We start from the raw sequence: 21,020 nt of genomic DNA on the forward strand, positions 1-21,020 counted from the left end.
CTCTCCTAACTAATGGTAGACTGTGCCTATAGTACTTTTAGAGTGGAGTGCTAGCAGCGGGAAACCTTCTGGTTCTCATGAGTGGTGAAGAACATTTGAGGGAACAGGCAGGTTTGCTGTTACTCGACATCCCCAATGCCAGCAGTGACTATTGTCACAAACCCTGCAGTTTACTTTTTTATTAATTTTTTAAAAAAATTGTTATGTGTATGGATGTTTTGTTTGCAGTTATGTCTATGTACCATATGCATAGCAAGTGCCTGAAGAGAACAGAAGAGAGTGTCAGAGATGCTCTGGGACTTGAGCTATTGATGGTTGTGTGCCACCATATAGGCCCACGTCCTTTGGGAAGCATCCAGTGCTCTTAACCATGTCTCCAATCCCTGCAGACAATCTAAACACTCATTTCTCCAGACCATCAACGGGGCTGTGGGGTATAGATCAATGAAAGAGCCCTTTCCTAATTTTCCAAAGCCCTGAGTTTTATCCCAAGCACAGAGGAGGGAGGGAGGGAGGGGGAGAGAGAGAGAGAGAGAGAGAGAAGGAAGGAGTGAGAGAGAGAGAGAGAGAGAGAGAGAGAAGGAAGGAGTGAGAGAGAAGGAGTGAGAGAGAGAGAGAGAAGGAAGGAGTGAGAGAGAGATAGAAGGAAGGAGAGAGAGAGAGGGAGAGAGAGAGAGAGAGAGATGCCTATTGACTCCTTCATACACACCCCTAATAACCCCAATAACCTCTGTTTCTTTATAAGAACAAGCAAAGGAGGCCACATGTTGGGAAAGGACCTCCCTCACCGCAGAGAGCATAGCAGTTCCTTTGCTTAGCCGCTCCTTTCTCGGGAGATATAGAAAAGCATTTATTTCTAGGCCTCAATTTCCTCGTTTGTGAAATGAGGGGGTTGGACTCATTTCTAAAGCTCCTTCCAGCTCCAAGTCGCTGTGCTACAAAATGAGAGAAATGTGAACCTTTGGTTGCTATGATCTGAAAATATTTTGAATGTGGAGAATCAAAATTGTACAGCAGCACACGAACAAAATAATATGTTAATGACTAAGAAGATTGTATTTAATCCAATGGGAAACAGCAGATCCTCTGGTGGTGATGGTGGTGGTGTGCACGCGCGTGTCTGTGCTCAGCTTCCTTCCTTGGGCTCAAACATGTATTTTGAATCGCTAATATAGTAATCAGGCCTCTGGCAGCCTATCAGGCCCAAACACACGCACACACCACTTCAAATTAAAATGAGGGGCAAATCCACTGCCTCCTGCTTACATCTTTGCTATTTGGGTGATTCTTTTAGGAGAAAAAAATTTTGTAGTGACGGTGTTGGTGTTGAATTGACAGCCCCTGGAGGCCTCTGATCTCAGAACTGGGACGCGTGGGCGGGAGAACTAGGGATTTCATTAGCATCTTTGCTTTCCCACACAGACTGCCCCCTACACAGTCCGACGATCTAGCCCAACAGCACACACACTTGGACCCTGAAGGCCGGAGTGGGTCAGGATGCTACTAAATTCCGCAGGCGTCCGGACTAGAACACGTGCTCTGGGCCCTGCCTGCGGGAAGATGAGGCTGTACCCGCGGGGCTGAGTCCCGAGGGTGCTGGAGGCGTAAAGGGGTCAGGTCGCCGACCTTCCCTGCACTGATGGGTCGCAGCTGGGAGGCGGGCGTGACTCAAAGGCCGCACGTGCCTCTGACCACAGCCGGGCTTTCACTTCCACGCCGACACTCTGCACCCCAGCCGGGCTAAGTAGGCCAGAGACGCAGGGCGTCGGCTGAGCCGCCCGTGAGGTCCCCGCAAGCCCTGCAGAGGCGGCGGTCCCTCTCCGCCCGACGGCCGCGCCCGCACCGGGGCCCGCGCCGATTGGCCGACTGGCGATCGCTGGGCGGGCCGAGGCGGACCTCGCGGCCAGGTGAGGCGCCCCGCCCCTCGAGCGCTCCAGGTGCGGCGGTGGGGACAGCAGGGTCCGAGCCTGGGGCCCCGGGACAGGGCTGGGGCGCCATGGCCGAGTCCCAACTGAGCTGCCTGGACGAGGCGCACGTGAACGAGAGGGTGACCGAGGCACATGCAGCTTTCTACTACTGCGAGAGGCGGCGGGCCGCGCTGGAGGCGCTGCTGGGTGGAGGCGAGCAGGCCTACCGCGAACTGGTCAAGAAGGAGCGGCTGCGGGACTTCCTCTCCAGCCAGGAGCGCCAGGCCCTCTGCGCCGCCTGGAGCCCCTACGAGGAGGCAGTCTCCAGCACCCGTGCCAAGGCTAAGGCCAAGGCCAAGGTCCCGGCCCAGCCCACTGAGTCCCTGGCCTACTGGCCAGACCGCTCGGACACCGAAGTGCCCCCACTGGACCTGGGGTGGACAGACACCAACTTCTACCGCGGTGTGAGCCGAGTCACGCTCTTCACCCACCCGCCCAAAGAAGAGAAGGCACCGCACCTGAAGCAGGTGGTCAGGCAGATGATCCAGCAGGCCCAGAAGGTAGGCCTCGGGCCCCAGTCCTGCACCAGAGGGACCCCCCACACACACACACACTCCCCTGCCTGGTCTCACTTGCGGGCCACTCTCACCATCCTCTGGGAAATGGACCCCCGCTGGCGCTCACCTTGTGCAGCTGTGATGAGACCTTTTGAAAGATGGATGTGTAAGTTCGTGGCAAAGCACTGGTTTTTCTTACTACAGTGTCTAGGTGCGCTAGCCTTGTGTTGGTATACCTCTGTCACCATCCATCTTCCTTGGGCAGTGTGACAGTTGTGAGGCCCTGTGCTAAACTAGCCACTCAAAGGGCTTGATCATGAACTATCACCAGGGATTTATTTACAAGGCGTATCCTCGGCCGTTTCCCTATTTGATCTTCACAATCGCATGAAGTTGGTAATAGCCTCCCTTCCCCTCTGGGCCAGATGAGCTTTTCTTAGGAGCCTTTCTCCCCCAAACAACCCGACTTTCCCATTATCATCCTCTCCTGGGCTTGGCACTAGAGCCCAAGCAGGCTCAAATGAATGAGGAACGCTATTTTAAGCTCTAGCAGTGGCTTGGCCCAGTGTTGGGTGCTCCCACAAAGCACTGGACCAAGCTCAGGAAGAGGCTCCTACTTTGCCCATCTGCTCTGCTTGGGTGTTGAGAGATGTTTCCAAGGAGCCTGGTTAGAATACCAGTTGGACAGCTGGCTGTGGGGTAGGTGAAAGACTAATCTTTTCCTCTGTGCCCTTGGGTACTTGGGTAGTTTCCAGATAAAATGTGGGCTATTGCATTAAATTCAAACTTCAAATAGGTCTTTTTGTATCTTTTTATTCCAAATAAGCTGCACGGCGGCTGCATTGATGCTAAAAGTGACTTTTCATTTACCTAAATTCAGATTTAATGGGACAGATATTATTTTACCTTCTAAAGACTGAGAGGTGATAGACATACTTTTATCCCATGCATGTATTGTGTTTGGGGTGTCCTGGCACATATGGATGTCAAAGGACATCTTTGGGGAGTCTGTTCTCTCCTGCTACCATGTATGTGGGTTCTTAAAGTTGAATGCAGGTAGTCAGGGTTGAGGGCAAGCATCCCCCACCCCCAGGCCACTGGGATTTATTAAGCAACGCCAACAACCTTTGATGCCCAGATCAGAATGTGCAACTAGAGGCTTGGGTCCACTGTTGTTACCTAACTTTGTGAGTGTAATTACAGCCATCTTTATCCTGGAGGCCAAACAAAAGAGATGCTAGGAAGGACAGTGAAGGTCTCTTCTTTCTGGGAGGCGTGGCCTGGCTGTGGACGAGATGCTTGCCAGAGAAGTTAGCTTTTCACTGTCCTTCCTTCCACCTTCCCTCTAGATAATTGTTCCTTGTGTGACTAAGCTTTCTTTGTGTGCTACACTCTGCTGAAAAAGAAAAAAAAGGCAAGACTGAACACACACACACACACACACACACACACACACACAGGATAAGGAAGTGGGTGGCAGTGGATTGTAGCTGGAGTCAAGGGTCAGGACTGATGGTGAAACATTCCGTAACATTCACCAAACTAATTTACTTAGCTTGTGACATGTCACCCACTGTGTTTTTGGTCATTTGCTTTCAGAAGTTGACTGAAATTGTGTGTGTGTGTGTGTGTGTGTGTGTGTGTGTGTGTTGGTAGGTCAGAGGATAACTTGCAGGAATCCATCTCTCTTTTCTCCCAGTGGGAAGTGAGTTGTAGGTTTGGAATGGCAGATTAAAAAAAAAAAAAAAAAAACTGGGATGGGCAGTCTCAGTGGAGTACTGAGTGGGAAATGAGAGAGTTCTTTTCTTTCAAAATACAAAGCAGTTTGTTTGTTGGGAGCTGAGCCTGTGTACGTCGCTCTCTTTTATAGTAAGGAAACTGAGGCTCAGAGCACAAATAGCAGCTAGGCTGTCAAGTTTAGCAGCAAACCTTCACTGCCCAAGCCCTGTCTCATACTCTGGGCAAGACAGAAGTTTTCCTTATATTTGGAGAAAAAAACCAAACAAACAACAAAATGCAGGACAGTTTGTTTTTAATGTATGTGAGTACACTGTTGCTGTCTTCAGACACACCAGAAGAAGAGGGCATCGGATCCCATTACAGATGGTTGTGAGCCACCACGTGGTTGCTGGGAATTGAGCTCAGGACCTCTGGGGAGAGCAGTCAGTGCTCTTAACCGCTGAGCCATCTCTGCATCCCCAACGCAGGGCAGTTAAGTTACTAGGACAGTTAAGTTATTTGCCTAACTTAGTAAACAGCAGAGGCAGAATCCAAACACTGAAGCCCTAGCTCTGAACCACTGCACTACCCTAACCTGCTGCCCTTTGTCACGGTACGGTGGGATTCTGCATGGAGTTTGAATGGATATAGTACAGTCCACAAGCTGTGGTATCCATCCTGTTACCCCGGTTAGAAGGCAGACACCAGGCCCTGCTCCACAGTGCCTTCCATGACCTGTATGGTAGGGCTTTCTTAACTCTTTAAATAAATATTTAACAGACTATGTTGCCAGTGAACCCATACTGTATGTGCAGATTGACCTGATAACATGTTTCCAGAGAGTCTACTGTATGCCGGGCACTAGCCATAAAGATCCAAGCTGTGGACTTTGCCCTTCAAGTGAAGCTTCTGCTAGAAACGAAAGGGAGTTTTGAGGCTGTACCTGGGAGGCTGGCCGCCTGTGGCAGGTGGGTTGCAGGTTTGGAGGGAGGACTGAGAGGAAACTGCGCTGTCAGTCTCTCCCTTAGAGACTGCTGAGCAGGAAGTGGGAAGTTGCTCTTGCTTCAAAATGCAAAATAGTTTGATTGGAGGGAGCCGAGGACTTTGTGGGGTGTGGTAGGGGTATGTACAAGTGAGGAAACTGAGGCACAGAGCGGGAAGGAAGTTTGCTTAAAGGTCACCTGTGTAGTTATTGGAAGACCCAGATCTCTACCCTGCACTCCAAATGCAGCAGCATGTCCTGACCACTGCCTGGCCCTGCCCCTTGCTCATCCTACTGGCAAGCCCATTTCCTTGGCAATCAAATCAGATTGCCTTCCCTGTTCGCCCTGAAGGAGGGAGTTTCCCATGTTTCCTAGGAGTGTCTGGCAGCCTCAGGGCTGAGAGATGATAGGTGGTGTGCTGAGATCTCACGACCTTGGAGGGAAGGCAGTCGAGGGATTCTGGGTTTTATTTCATTTAATCCTCAGAATAATCTTATAAAATGCTATTATTTTTGTTCCCAAAAGACAGGTAAGAAAGAGGGAGTTGCCGTGACTTGACCACACAAGGGATTCTTCCACTCCAGTAAAGAGAAAGGGAAACGGAAAAAGGAGCCTAAGGGGGCACTTTGAAAACAATTTTGCCTTTATTTCCAGCACTCTCGAGGCAGAGACAGAAGGATCTCTGAGTTCGAGGCCAGCCTGGTCTAAGAGTGAGTTCCAGTACAGCCAGGGCTACACAGAGAAACCCTGTCTCCAAAAACAAACAAACAAAAACAGAACAACAAAACACAATTTTGGTTTGGGGAGGAAGACCCAGGTATGACCCCAGTGAGGGTGTGGGTCAGTATGGTGGTGGTCCCTATCCATGGAAGAAAAGCCTCCGAGGGAGTTCAGCTTTAACTAGCCATTCTCTGGACTTCTGAAAATGGCAGAAAAGCTTTCCCAAGCTGTGCTGCTACTCAGCATTCAAAGATCCAGCTGTGTTTGCTTGTGGGGTGGTTTCTGTTGCTTTTCTGCCTCGAGAGATCTGCTTATTCTGGCATCATTAATGATGTCCTTTGTCTACGAAAACTCTAAGCCTTTTAGAAACCCTGGCCTGTGCCATGCTAACAAGGAAGACCAGGGCAAGCAAGCTTCTGCTGTATGGGCAGCTCAGACATCCAGGGAGTATCTATCCTGCAGCAAGACCCCTTGGAAAACTGGGAAGCCAGAGTCAGAGGCGCAGACCACCTCAGTCCACTGGGCTGGCTGCTACGAGGCCTTGCATGCCTTCGATCATGGAGGTCTCCTGAGTGTTACAGTGCATTAGTGGAAAAGAGGTGGACGAGACTTGCCCCTGCTCTTAAGTAGTAATAGCCTGCTAATCCATCCTTCTAATTCAGTATGACAAATGCTTTAGAGAAGGTGTGGCGGGAGAGACACCAGTCCCACCCCTAAGCCAGGTTAGCAAAGGCTCTTTGAAGCTGTCCGAACATCTCATCTAGCCAGAAGAAGGGTGAGGTGGCACCAAGCCTGGGCTTGTCCTTATGACCAGTGGAATCCATTTGACTCCTGACTCCAATATTCCCGGATCTCACATTCTAACTACACCAGCTTCCCACTACTCCGTGAACTGTTGATTTCCTTCTTATCGTAAGACAGGCATTATTCTCATGTCATGGAGGAACCCTGAGGTACAAAAGAATGGAGTGGACTAAGGCTGAGGAGAATTGGAGAGAGGCTCCAGGCTCCAAAGCACATGGTATGGTAGATAAAGCAGCTTTGGCCAGACAGGTGTCAGGAAGCAAGGGTGAACAGCTGGGATGCCGTGCCCAAGGAATATGCAAAGTCTTGGCCATGTCACCAAGAGACCTGGTTTTTCAGGTGACAGGCTTATCTTCTCCCATGGCCATCAGTCTCCAGCCATACTCAACAAATGGTACCAAGTTGAGTGTCTTGTCTGCACTAGGTTCGGTGCTAGCGATTGACTTACAGAGAAGTAGACGATGTCACTCCCTAGGGGAGCAGGGGATAGGCAGGGAGATGTCTATGGTCAAAGTAGTTACTGGGCAAGCATGAGGACCAGAGTTCAAACCACCAGAGCCCATGTAAAAGTGGGTGACTGTAGTGGCTTACATATACATTTCAATCAAAGAAGGTAGAGACAGGCGATCCCAGAACAAGCTGGCTAGCAAGGCTAGCGTTTGATGTGCTCTGAGTTCAATTGAGAGACCTTGCCTCAAAGACTAAAAGTGGAAGAGTTGTCAAGGATGATCCCCAGCATCCACATGCATGTGCACCCACACATGTGTGCAAATAACATGCATGCCACATATGTGTGGAAACTGAAAAAGGAAGAAGAGACGTCCATGATAACATTGGAGAGTTGGATACTATGCTCACTTACACTGCCCTCACCGCTGGTCCTGTGCCTAGCTCCCTGTCTTATCCTTCTCCCTTTCTACCTCAGCAGGGCAATTGATTAGCTGAGCTGCCCCTCTCCCCCACTTTTCAAAACAACCCAGTCTCTCTATGTAGCCCAGGTTGTACTACTACATAGTGCAAGCTGGCCCAAACCTGCAGTGATCCTTCCACGTCGGCCTCCTAAGTATAGGCATGTGCCACCATGCCCCAGCCTGAGCTGCTCTTAGAAGCTAATTTAAATGCACAGAGCCAAAGGCAGCCTCTCCGAGCAGCCCAGGGGTCTGCGGTTCACACATACTGCTCCCTCTCTCAACTCTTCTGCCTTCCCACAAGTGACTATTCTACATGAGCATTGTCTCAGACACACGTGGGCAGTTCTGGGGTCCTTGTTTCATGAGGGCTCATGGGTAGTGGCCCTTCTACATTTCCAGTTCTAGCTCCACGGGCCTCTGGTTCTTGCCCCAGCTTGTCTGGGCTTCCTCTGAAATCTCTAGGCATGTTGGCTGCGGAATTTTAAGTCTGTCTTTGTGCTCAGTCATTGTTTTGGGGAGCTGGGATCTTTGAGTAATGGAGCCCCGACTTCCATGACAGTGACAGAAGCCAGGCTTTGAAGTTGAAGGATCTTATCTTCTGTCTTGATCCAGCCATCCTCTTAGGAGCTGGGCTCCTTTGGACAGATCTCTTCCCAGTTGAGTCTGCTAACCAATAAAATAGATGGGACAGTGTCTAGGTTTCTAGATACTTTAAAAAAGGAGGGAATGTCTGTGGGAGCTAAGCTTACCAGCAGCAGAGATGTTAATTGTCCTGAGAAATAGCTGCTTCTTTCTGTGAGCAACAGAGGGGAGCTGCACTGAGAGCTGCCAGCCTCAGGGCCTGGGACTCTGGGGAGATGCAGTTTCTGTTTCTATAGAGAAACTCAGCACCTGCCCCTCAGTCCCCCTTTTAGTGTATTCACTGGCCTTGCTTTGGTGGAGGCAGAGGGAGTTGGCTGTTAGCCTGTGGCACCCAAACCCTTAGGCTGGGATCCCTTTGGACTCCGCTGTGAGTAGGGAGTAATGAGACAGAAAAGCATGGAAACACCCACCCTACCCTCCCCTAAACTGGGAAGAGACTATGTACTTGAGGTAGTCCCTGGAAGGGCCTGACTACCTGCACAGGCTCAGCCAGGGTCTAGCAACAGCCCCCAGACCCTTTGACTATAGAGACCTACAGCTTCCGGGGAGAAGAGTCACCAGCCAGAAGTGAGCTAGGCTGCTAAGCTGATTGTAGCTTGGTTCATTTCTCTCTTTGGGGAGAGTGGGGTAACCTCTTAGAAATCTTACACTATGGGTTCCTAAAATTCGGACAGAAGTGTGTACCCTCCCACTAGTCCCAGAATAGAACATAGGAAATGGGGCTTTAGTAAGCATATTCGTGATCTCTGGGATTCCTGGTTGTAAAGCAGGGTCTGCTGGGCAGAGATCTCAGATGATCCAAGCCATCACCGGAGAGAGGCATCTGATGACGGAAGCCGGGCTTGTCCCAGGGCAAATCACTTAACCTAGCTGGGCCTTTATTTCTACATCTGTAACATGGGGGTGATTTTTGCTGTGTTGTTTACAAGATTGTGCTAAGAATCACCAAGGACTATGTCCTGAGAAGAGTGAGTGATACAGGCAGACAAAAGGATTTCTGTGAGGCAAGGTTAAAACTGTTGAGAAAGGAGAGGGCCTGCTTCCTTTATCTAATCCTGAGGCTCATGGGACATATGAGGTCCTAAGACCGAAATCCCACCCAGATATGTCCTTGGGCAAGTGTACGTTATTCTTGGGAACTGTACTTTGGAACCATCTCTTCTTCCCTCTGAAACTTCTAGAAACAGTGAAAATGTATTTGTCATCAGTATGCTTTGCCGTCAGATCCTGGAGGCTTGTAAACTGGCTTTGGAGACAGACAAGCCCATACTGTTAGCTGCCCTGATCTGGGCTGAGTCAGGGAGACAAGACAGTGTTGAGGCAGGTAACACAGGCGTAAGGGGTGTGGGTAGATCCTCTGTATTGTCCTCTTTGGGCATAGCCCCTGGTCTTGTGGGTTCCCTAAAAGGCAAGGACCCTTTTAGGAATTCCCATACTAACACCCCTCCCCCTCCATGTTCTTAGCCCTCGGGATGCTGCCTCCTTTTGGCTGGCTACTGGCCAGCCCTTCCTCCCTCATAGAGTGTACAAAGCAGAGCCTGTTCTGGGGCTAGCTGCCAATCTGAGCTGGGAGAAAGCAGAGAAGAGAACAGAGGTCTTGCAGGGCTGCCCGCCTGCCCTGGCTCTTGGCACTGACTAGCAAACCCTAGGTACCCCCTGCTGCAACCCCCCAGGTGTGCTGAGCAGCCAGCCTTCCTTGGAGCTCTGGCTTTCTCCAAATTTCCCTTTCCTTCTCTCCATGGAGTCCTCACTGGCTAATGATCCCAGACTCTTAGCCCTGGAAGAGAGCCGATGACTTTCTAATGATTGGTGTCTCTGGCCCGGCTTCCTGATGATCTGCGCTCTCATCCTGGGTACTGTGTTGGCGGGTCATCGTTGTGCTGGGCACACGGGAGGCTCTGGATAAGTCCCCCTCCCCCTCCCCTCTCCCTCTTTCATAATGAGTCAGAGAGGTGGTGGGTTGGAAGTAGAGACCAGGACTTTCCCTTTCTGTGGCTCCTGGAGGGCAGAGTGGGAAAGACCTCAGCTTCCCACAAAGGTTTTCAGACTGTCCAGAGAATCTTCCTATTGGTGCCTCTGCTCAGCGTGTCTTATGCGCCAACTACCAGAAATTGACAGGTGAATTAAATGTGAACTTTGCCTAGGTCTAATGGGTGAGGCCGAAAGAAAGTAAATTTAGGTACAGTGAGGAGTGGGATATGGTATCCATAGCTATTATTTACTGAGTACTTAAGCTAGATGTTTGGTTTTTGTAATGCTGAAGATGTCACCCAGGGCTGTGTGTGCTAGGAACTTGCTTTACTCACAAAACCCCATCTGCAGCCCGACAGGCCTTTCAGACTGTGTAGCAACAGTCCAGCAATGTACTATATTATAGACGAGGGAACCGAGGGTCAGAGAGGATGAGGTCACACTGCTGGTCAGTAGTGGAGCTGAGTGGTAACTGAGACAAGGCTTGCCTGTGTCTGCTGAGTTCCCAGTGAGTCTAGGCTCACTGAGGGCTAACTCAGCTCTTTGTGCAGGGCAGGGTAGGCAGTGGGTGGGCTGACACGGCTGAAGGCCTTGAGCACTGAGTGACCAGCTCCCCTCCTCCGAGTATGTGGCTGACTGCCTTCACCGCCAGCCCATCCCTGAGTCTACCCCTTACTCCACCTCCCTTTGCACACACCCCACCTCTCTGGGGAAGCCCTCCCAAGGCCATATCACCTGACAGTGGCCTCAGATCGCTCCTGTTGCTTCTCAGGACCTTCCAGGCAAGCTGCCAACCTGTTGACCCACTCTGGCAGATCCATCAGGAAACACCTAGTCAGGCATTTCATGAGCTGTGCCTTGCTCTCAGTGCCTTGCTCTCAGTGCCTTGCAGGAGGGCCTGGGTGCAAGGACATAACCCAGACTAGTAGATGATCCAAAAGCTCGTTTGTGAATCTTCATTGGATTTTTTTTTTTTAGTAGCTGATTTATCTTCCTAATTATGTTTGGCTTTAAGCTAATGTTAAAATGAGCTTGCATTAGATCATTTTCACTAATTAACACCAACTTAGTGCAGGGGAAGTCATCCCAGAAGCATGCCTTGGGGCAGAGAAAAGCTGGCCTAGGATCTTAAGCAGAACTGCTGCACTCACGCCCCAGCAGGTCACGCGTGCTTCATGGTGGGGGAATGAGTTGATCTTGCTCGTGTGGGTATATATGTCTTCTTTCTCTGGAGAGCCGGCTTGGGTCAGGTCTCCTTTGTATGTCCTCTTCATTCAGCCCATGTCCAGTATAGGTGTCATAGGGCTAGATGAGTAGAAAGTGAGTCCCAGCATGCAGCAGTGAGCTCCACCCCGCAGGAGCACAGACAGGGTTCTGAACTGAGGCTGAGGCGTCTAGAGAGGAAGTGGCCTGCCTGGGCACAGTTGGCTTCCTGTGTCTGCCAGTGCAACCAGGGAGCCTCCTGTTTAATGATGTCTAATTAGTGAGCCCAAAACATTGTAACATGGCTCCAGACAGCTGGGAAGCTGAGGCTGACAAAGCTCAGAAGTCCCACTGGTCGGGTGGCAGCAGCCTGGCAGCCACACAGGGAACAGGACCTTGTTGAAAGCCTGGCGTTGGTTCTGCCTTCTTGGTGGGTAGAATTCAGGCCCAAACCACATCATCTGCTCTGGAGGGAATCCCCTGTGTGGAGATCCCCTGCTTAGTAAGTCTGCTGTGTGCACATGGAAACACCAGCATGGGCCTAGCAGGGATAGGCCTGAGCAGACATGCATCCAAGGGAGGCTGCATGCTGCACTGGGGACTAGGGAGAGAATGATCCTGGAACAGCCTCTGTAAGGGCAGACCAGGGACCTGGATGGAGCAGGACCAACACCACATGGACGGAGTGCTGAGAGCCTGAGTTGAGGTGTAAGGTCCCAAGCCTGCTCAAGTGTTTGGAGAGCAGAGTCATCTCTGTGAACTTATTGTTGGGGTGGGGGGATAAGAAGAACAAGCTTGCTTTAGGTCCAGAAAATGTGGAATACCTTCAGCCTGCCTGTGGCTTGCTTCTGTAGGCAGTTGGGAGCCATGGAGTAGTTGGGTCAAGATAGGGCATACTTGGGTTGTGTTATAAGATCCATACACAGGAAGGGAGAATGACCAGGACAGGGTAAGCTTGTATCCAGTTAGTCAATGCTGAGAACCTTGTGTGTCAGACCCCATCAAGGAGGAAGGGTAGAGGGAGGCCGTCTGGGGAAGATAACATATGCAGCTCTGTCCGGATAGTATTGCATTTCTTTTCTAAGGACCGTGAAATAGCCACATTTTCCAGATGAATGTCAGAGAAATTAAGCAACTTGTCTCTATCTCACAGCCAATACGGAACTCCAAATTCCAAAGTCTGTTTTCCCTACTGTACTTTTGGACTGTGCGGATTTAGGCCAGGGTGGAAGCAAACAAAAGAGGTTGATGTTCAGACTGGCGAGTGTTCTTGTAGGAGGTAGGTCCTGCAGCCTGAATCCCTTCCTCTTAGGGTTACCTTGGTCTGCTTAACCATCTTTATACCTGGCTGCCCTCGGTTAGGGTCGAGACTACTCCTCATTCACATGGAGCCTTTGCAGTGTTGGTAACAAAGAAGGCCCTTGCCATGTGGCCAGAGCTTCCACTGGGAGAATCATTTCCATACTCTGGGAGCTTCTTAACTGTGCAGTGAGCTCTACAGGCTTTGGGCATGCACACACTCATGTGTGTATACCACGCACAGACCAGAAGAGCCCTGTGAAGATGTGCCCTTCCCCTTTAACAGTGAGTAAGTGGCTCCAAGCCACACAGCAGAAAGGCCTCCTGCCTTGGGGTTATATATTCTCTTTCAAACAGCAGCCTTCACTCAAGGTGATCCACCCACTTTGCACTCAGACTACCTAGGGGAGGGTAGAGGTGCTGATCTGCGTTTTGGGGGGAGCCAGGTATCATAGTCTTTGGTCATAGAATCCATATTCTCAACAGCACCGCTCCCATCCCCCATCCTTGGCGTGGCTCGCAGTGATCCTTTACGTGCTAAAAGCTGAGTGTGGCTCTGTAAACTTGACTTCTTGAGGGATAGAATAGAAAGGGATTCCACAGTCAAAGGTGTTTGAGTACAGACCCAGCCAGCGTGGCCCTCGGCAGTGGGAAAGGGAAGGGCTGCTCTGAACCCTAGCAAACCTACCTCCCACCCCATGTAGAATAACCAGACTGGTGGCTATTCTGGGAGGCAGCAGCTGGACCTGTTTGCCCAGGTTCTGCCTGTCTTAACCAGAAGGCTAAAGGTGTGGGGAGTTAGCCTGATAGCAAGTGAGTTTAATGATGCCTCATAACTGCACAGGTGATCTTGGAATTTCAGTCACGACCTTATCCAAACTCACAACAGCTCTGCAAGGCGAGGAATGTGGGCTGCAAGTTGGGCCCCAGGCTCAGACAGGGGCAGAGCACCCCCAGGCTCTTTTTTTCTTCCTCCATCAAGAGAAGTGGCTTTCACCAGCATAGATCTGAGGGCAGTTGTTGGGTTTCCCTCTGCAGAGAAATGATGAAGATTGTGATCTTACAGGTACCTGCATCTACGCCTGCCCACGGAGCCTTTAGATCCACATCACGTGAGCTAGGGAAGCTTGTGGGGAGAACTGTGTTATCTGTCTCCACCCACAGGCTCCACTGGCATCCTGGTTTTTGTGTTCCCTCAGGTGGCTTAGGGTTTTGTAGCTTGTTATGTCCATGTTGCCTGTGGGTAACAACTCCTGATGCAGAAAAACCCTGAGTCTGGAGTCAGAACCCTGAGCTTCTTAGTCCCCGGTTGTCCTAGGACCCCTCTGGATGCCTTGAACACTGGAACTGGGCTAATTGCTATCTGAGTCTCTCCCTGACTCTCAGAGATTCTTATGTTTGAAATATTTCTGAACATAGAGGCCACATACAATGGCGCCCTGCATGTGGACACGGTCAGGTGGCCTTGTGGGGGCTGGCACTCACATGCTCTGTACTCCCTGACCTTGCATGCTGACTTAGAGAAAAGGCTGCCTTATGGAGTTGCACAAAGGCACTTGCTGTGTGCTGGAAAAGGCCCTGCCTCCTGGCCTGGTTTCCTTGATGTAGGAGCTCACTCTCTCGGATAATACTGTTCTCATTCAGGGCTGGCTGCTCCTTCAGGATCTTTGGTAAGCAGAGTGAAAACAAAGCCACCAGGCTTGTGAGTGGTTGTTGAGGCTATCACATCATTCTCTCTGCCCCTGAGGAAGAACTGCAACTAAACCGTCTCACCAAAAACCTTACTTGGTATCTTTTCTCTCAGTTTCTTGTCATTAATGAAATAAAGAAGGACACTGCAAAGCTGTCGCCATGCACAGCAGATATGCACATCTCCATTTAGATTTGGAGAACAGCCTGTCCTGAGCGCTTTTCTTTGCCAAGGGGTAGAAATTCTGAAAGAAACCTGCCGGTGCCTGCTATCAGAAGCCCACAGTCTGAGAGGGGACAGAGAGATGACAGACGTTACACTGGAGTGCCCTGAGCCTCTGTTGTTTGCTTAGAATACAGATGGGCAGGAAGCAGACTATGGTTAACATTTCTGAGAGGAGGGGCTGAGGAAAGTCTTGGAGTTTTAAAAGCTGTATAGATACTTCATTAGGTTATGGAAGGTTCAGAAACAGAGGCTGAGCTGTGTGATATTACATACTCAAAGGAGACGGTTATTTACTTGTTGTTAGCTAGAAATACTTGGTTTTTCATCCCTGGGGCAGTGGTGCTGGTACGAGTGAGTAGACGCCAAGGGTGCTGTCAAATCCCCTAAAGAGCCACAGCAAAGTGCTCCAGTGCCAGCTGTCACTAATGCAACAGAGAGGTCCAGGATTAAGGTTATTGTAGGTCATGCTGAATGACCCAAAACAAATGGCAGGGTGAGACTTGCCCCACTGATGGACCCTGCTGATGCCAGCACTCTTAAAAGTTTGAACCCTTTGAGGGTCATGGGACCAACTGTTTTATCAGCCTTGTTTTAGGCTATGGAGGAAATCAGAGGGCAGAGGGGACAGAAGGGACAAGCCACAAAGCTTTTTCAGAAGTTAAACAAGAGGCGGGGTTCTGTGCTAGGACGAGAGTATTCAGGAGAACGGCAAGAGGTTAGTGACCCAGAGAGGGTTCACAGAGCACCGTGAGGAGTGAGGACTGGTAGGATTTGATCAGTGAGGAGGAAAAGCCAAGACTCTGGCTTTGTCTGTGACTGGAAGGATGCTGAATTTGGAAGTGCCCGTAAAGCAGGCCAGAGGATATGTCCCAGCAGCCAGCAGCTCTGTGTGTGAACATCTGTCAGAGCCTTCTGTAGCCTGGGTCATCTAAACATATGGGGGCTGCAGGGCAAGGCAGAGCCCTCCTCCTCTCTGTCCTCTGATGGCAATTAAGAAAAGAAGCTGGAAAGCTAGAGGAGTCATTAAAGTTGAATGGCAGATAGAAGGGCATCCTAGGGCTCCCTAACACCCTCCTCCCACTCCCCCGCCCCTGCTGCCTGGGCAGGCTATCAAAGGAGGAGATGATGAGCTATGGAAACACCCCATGAGGAGTCCTGCAGCATCAGAGCCTCCTTGCCAGTATGCCTTCGACAGCTTCTAAACAACTGCCAGCTCGAATTAACCTCTCTCTCTCTCGGCCGAGTCTCGCCTCAGTAGGTAACCAGGTGAAGGATGCTGGATATGGAGCCAACCAGAAGGGGCCGTGATTTTCTCTCCTAACCAAATCTGTTTCCCTGGATTCTGAGTCTGTTGTAAATATTTTATTTTATTTTTAAGTTACATTTATTTATTTGTCTATTTTGTCAACCTCAACCTCCATCGTCACCAGAAGCCTTGAAGTTAGACTTGGCATGGAGAATCATGGGCACATCCAGTGCTGCGGCGGAGGGGTAGGGAATTGGTTTTCTGAGGCTTGATGCTGAGAATAAATGTCACGCTGGGGTCCTCTGAGACCAGAGCGCAGGGTAATTATCACCCCTCCACAACTAGATTGCAAGAGTCAGTACACAATTGATTTTTTTCCTGACTCCAGATATTTCATTGTTTAATTGGTAGTGACACAGATGGCTGACTCTCACCAGGGTATCTGAGACCCAGCCTCTTGCAAGATAGTCCTCGGAACTTGCTGCCTTTTACATTCTCAGGTGGCGGCCGGCACAAGTCTTAATGTTCTTGCTTGCTTTTTCAGTTATGAAAAAAATCAAAGTGGGGCTCCCAGGCAGCTCTGGGTGACATGGAATGACTCTGAGGTGGACACTGGGGACAGTTTAGAAATGAGAGAGGGCAGTGAACTGTGGCCTCAGACAGCGCTGGCTTGAGGAGGTGGTCATGGTAGGGGTGTGGAGGTGAAACGTTCTCCCTGCCCACCTTTACCTGGATCCTAGGGTTCAAACTCAGGTCATCAAGACTGTATCCACTCTCTGCAGGACCATACACCTCCTCCGCAAAGGCCACCCTACCCTTCCCATTCACACCTACACTGGGCTGTGTCAGCCCCACTGGAGGACTTGGGCATCAGTTTTGTTTGATTGGTTGGCCTCATGTGCAGAACTGACATATTCCATAGTTCACACTACACTACTGTCATCAGTTCACCAAAGGCCCTCTCCTATTCCCCTTCCTCACTTCTTCCTCATTCCTCTCTCCTGTGCTGTGTAAGTCCTTGACATGTTTGTGTCTAGAAAAATATACAGTATCATAAGACTACTTTATATAAGTAGTATTGCGCTGTAGATTTCAGTACAACATTTTCAGTATGTATGTTGAGTGCCTCTTGTAGGCTAGGCTGTTATGGAACTTACTTTGTGGTCAAAGATGACCTTGAACTCCTGATTCTCCTCTGTGTGCGTCCTGAAGCTGGGATTACAGAGATGAGCCAGCATTCTTTTGAGGAGAAGTATCTGGAGAGACGGCTCAGCAGGTAAGAGTGCTTGCTGCTCTTGCAGAAGGCCTGGGTTCTGTTCCCAGCACCCACATCAGGCGGTTCACAGGCACCTGGAACGCCACTTCCAGGAGATCCTGTGCTCTCGCTGGCTTCCTCCAGCACTTGCAAGGATGTGGCACATGTTTAGATCCACACAGATACAAATAAAATAAGTCTTAGAAACGAGCTAAGATCTGAATGTGGAACTCATTCATTGCTTCAGTCAGCTAAGGAGCACCTACCCTGTGCCTCTTTCCTTACCTTGTCTCCCAGAGAAAGATTGAAACTGATGCCAATTCTTCGATTCCCAAGGGAAGCTGCAGAGAGTGTCTGATTCCCTCTTCCTTTACAGACCCATGCTGAGATCTAAGAGGTTGCCTGGGTACTTGGCCTGGTGTGGTTCTATTGTCTCATAGCACACACACTTTAGTCTAGACAGTTCCCCACTTCACCTAGCTCATGTTTTACTATTCCTTAGAGCTCCACCATATCTGTAATTAATTCTTCTTTTCATTCTGCATTCTGTTTGTATCTCTTCTTTCTGTTAGTCTCTCTAGATATTTGTCTGACTTTAGTCCTTTCTAAGAATAGGTTTTTTTTTTTTTTGATTCGATGTCTCTAAGATATCATGCATCGGTGAAATGCGGTCTTGGGTCAGACAGCCCTGCTTCTTGCTTTGCCGTGTGCCAGCTGTGTAGCTTTAGGGACACTCTTAGCTCCTGTGCATTTACTTTCCTCAGCTGTGAAATGGGAATAATAGTCCTTCCCAATAGAGTGCAAAGAATCAGATTTAAAAAGCTCCCCAAAGAGCATGAGAACTCGGGGAGTATTTTAGTGCATGATCACCCCCATCCTCAGCCTGCATTAGTCAGGGCTTTCCAGAGAATCAGAATCAGCAGTGTCTGCCTGCCTGCCCGTCTGTCTGTCTGTGTATGTGTGTGGCTATGCGGACAATGCCGATGATGACGATGCCACCTGGTTTCCTGCCTCCACCTTCCAAGAGCTAGTACAGTTATGCACCACCACACCTTGCTACAGAGATTGATTTTTAGACAAAAGTCTAAAACCTCTGGGTCAGCAAGAAGGCTAGAGAGCTAGGGGAGAGTTGTAGTCCAAGTTCAGAGGCATGAGGCTTGCAGAATTTCTTCCTGTTCAGGAGAAGTCAGTCTTGTCTATAAAGGCCATGGACTGATTGGAGATGCCACACACACACAAAAGAAGAGAGTCTACTTATTTGAAGCCTAAAATATACCTTTATGGAAACATCCAGAATAGTATTACACTAAGTATCTGAACTCTGCGGCCCAGCCAAGTTAGTGTAGAATTAAGGACCGTGGTGGTCCATAGTGTCTCTGCTGGAGCTGTGCCTCTTGTCAGGAATTTTCATGTTGTCGGTTCCTCAAAGCAAGGAAGGCACATTCTCTCAGCTCAGCTGGAGTGCTCCTTGCCAGGAACCCAGCTAGGTTCCCTGCTTGGTCCTCACCCTGTGCCTTCCCTAGGACATCCTATTCACTGTAATGCTTGTTTTATTCTTCCCTTTGCCTGGCTGGAAGCAGAGCTACCTATCTCTCCCTGCATATCACATGTCACTTGTGTAACTCTTAAGGCCTTTATCTCTTTCACCTTATGCCTTAGTTACTTTGTATAAGAGGCTTATCATCCTGGTGGCAATTGTAACTTATCTGTCTTTAGATCCTCGTGTGCCTATGGGGGCTCAGTCATCATCCTGTGGACGTTAATGATTGGCAAAGGAAAGCGCTAGGGAGATCAGTAAGTGATATTGTACGAAGTGGGAGGATAGGGAGACCTCAAAGGCTGGACTCATGGCGAGCTGTAGTGTGACAATGCTGACGTGCGGTGACAGTGTTGTAGGTGATAGAAGCCCAGCATTGTTCCAAGTGTCAATGTGTGTATTGAGTCATCAACACACTGAGGTAGATACCATTATTAGCTCCATTTTCCTGCCAGAGTTGGCCCGGCTGAAGAGTCTGTATTTAAAACTACTGTTGATTGAGGACTTACTGTGTAGTAGGATGTGTGGCATCTCACATGCCTTATCTCTAATTCTCATGGTAAATGTATAAAGTTCAGGGCATCTCCACTCTTACTGAGGTCTAGTGTCTTGCCCAGGGTCGTATATAAGTAGAAATGGTGGGTCTACAGGTCTACAGTGTTAGGAGCCCACAAGAAAACCCTTAGGGCTGGGACAGGGGATAGTTTGTGTAGAAAAATGGAAGCAGCTCAAGTTAGAAAACTAGGTCTTCCCTGGGGCAAAAACTGCTTCTAAGGGGACCAATCAAGGCTGCTTTTTGTATGTGTGGGTTCCTGAGCACTGTTCTTAATTTGATGATGGGTTGAGGGGGTGCTGAACATCAGAGGTCAGGGGTACCTGGCCAACTCTAGCTCTACCAGCATCAGCACTGGAGATGTCCAGGACTTTGCACAGCTGCTGGGAGATAGCGTGCCCAGGCCTGCTGTTCACGCAGATCCGTGGCTGATGGGCCCCTTGCACCTCTCCATAGCATCTCCTCACATCTGCTCTTTCCAGACTCCCAGTCCTCTTCTGCTACGGTTTTTGAAGAGTTATAGAAATCTCCAGAGCAAGCTGGGGTTTATCCATAATGAAGTACCTGCAGCAGAACCTGCACCCTCAGGCCCTTCACCTGAATTCAGTATGTTCTAAAGTGTGGGTAGAATTTTGGAGAATATAGGAGTAGTGGTAGGTAGGGTTTTTGACTCCTGGTCATCAGTTGTCCCAAAGCAAGGTGGTCCTCTCTGGGCAGGTGTGTCTCAGAACACGTATCAGTGACAGCAGTCTCAGCAGCACCTTCTCTGTCCAGGTCATTGCTGTGGTCATGGATCTTTTCACTGATGGGGATATATTCCAAGACATTGTGGATGCTGCCTGTAAACGCCGGGTTCCTGTATACATCATCCTGGATGAGGGTGGAGTGAAATACTTTTTGGAGATGTGTCAGGGCCTAGAGCTTGCAGACTTCCGCATTCGGGTGAGTTCACCACTGGGACAGGTTATGGGCCCTCCTCCTGCCTCCTCCTAAGCTCAGGGGCTCAGGCTGAAGTTCAAGATCTCAATATTTTTCCTTCTATGTGAAGCCAAGCCTCAGGAACTTGTAACTGCTTATTTGTATATCCTAAATGTTGTCCTAGAGCTGCTGAGGCTGAAGGAGGCAGCTGTGACCCAGCCTCGGGCCGGTCAGTCTGTAGAACCATTGACTTCACTGTCAGGTTCAACATAAGGCTGCAGCTCTTCGGGGGGAACTTTAAGCAAGAACTCTCTTGTACAAAGTAAAATATGTAAAGCTAAAGCAAGCAGAGAATTTTGGAAAGACTCAGGCAGCAGTAAGGGTCTGTGGACCTCTCCCAAAGCAAGGCCTTGATACAGAGCCTCGAGGTCTCCCAAAACAGGGCACTATGTCTTTCTCCTCTTCTCAACAGAACATCCGTGTCCGCTCTGTGACAGGAATTGGGTTCTACATGCCCATGGGGAAGATCAAGGGGACTCTCTCATCAAAGTTCCTGATGGTCGATGGGGACAAAGTAGCTACCGGCTCTTTCAGGTATGTTGGGCCAGCTCAGGGGAGGGCCCAGGGGACCTGTATTCATGGAAATTGTTCAGGAGTATGCTAGCCTGGAGCTTCCATGGGTATGATTTTTAAGAGTCATTGTCTGTGTCCTGATCGCAAAAGCCTCCTGCCCAGTTCCTTTCCTAAGACTTTCTGTTGACAGATTAGTTATTCCAGACAGAGGACCAGCTCTTCCTAGGCATTAAACAATGCCAGCTTGTCACGGTCCTCTGGCAGCCCATTGTACTTTGAAGGTGGTTTTGGGGTGGGATAAGCAGGA

At 49.8% G+C, this 21,020-nt stretch overlaps 1 protein-coding gene across 1 annotated transcript in view; it reads left to right on the top strand.

The window, feature by feature from the left end:
- Nucleotides 1-1,926: 1,926 nt before the first annotated feature.
- The window catches only part of Fam83f (family with sequence similarity 83, member F), a 28,579-nt gene continuing 9,485 nt past the window's right edge, over nt 1,927-21,020 (top strand). The window contains exons 1-3 of the mRNA NM_145986.2: nt 1,927-2,467; nt 19,997-20,164; nt 20,613-20,734. Of these exons, the coding sequence (NP_666098.2) occupies nt 1,997-2,467; nt 19,997-20,164; nt 20,613-20,734 (761 nt within the window). The 5' untranslated portion in view covers nt 1,927-1,996. The remainder of the gene's footprint in view (nt 2,468-19,996; nt 20,165-20,612; nt 20,735-21,020) is intronic.

This window comes from Mus musculus, chromosome 15, assembly GCF_000001635.26.
Source record: "Mus musculus strain C57BL/6J chromosome 15, GRCm38.p6 C57BL/6J".
NCBI lineage: Eukaryota > Metazoa > Chordata > Mammalia > Rodentia > Muridae > Mus > Mus musculus.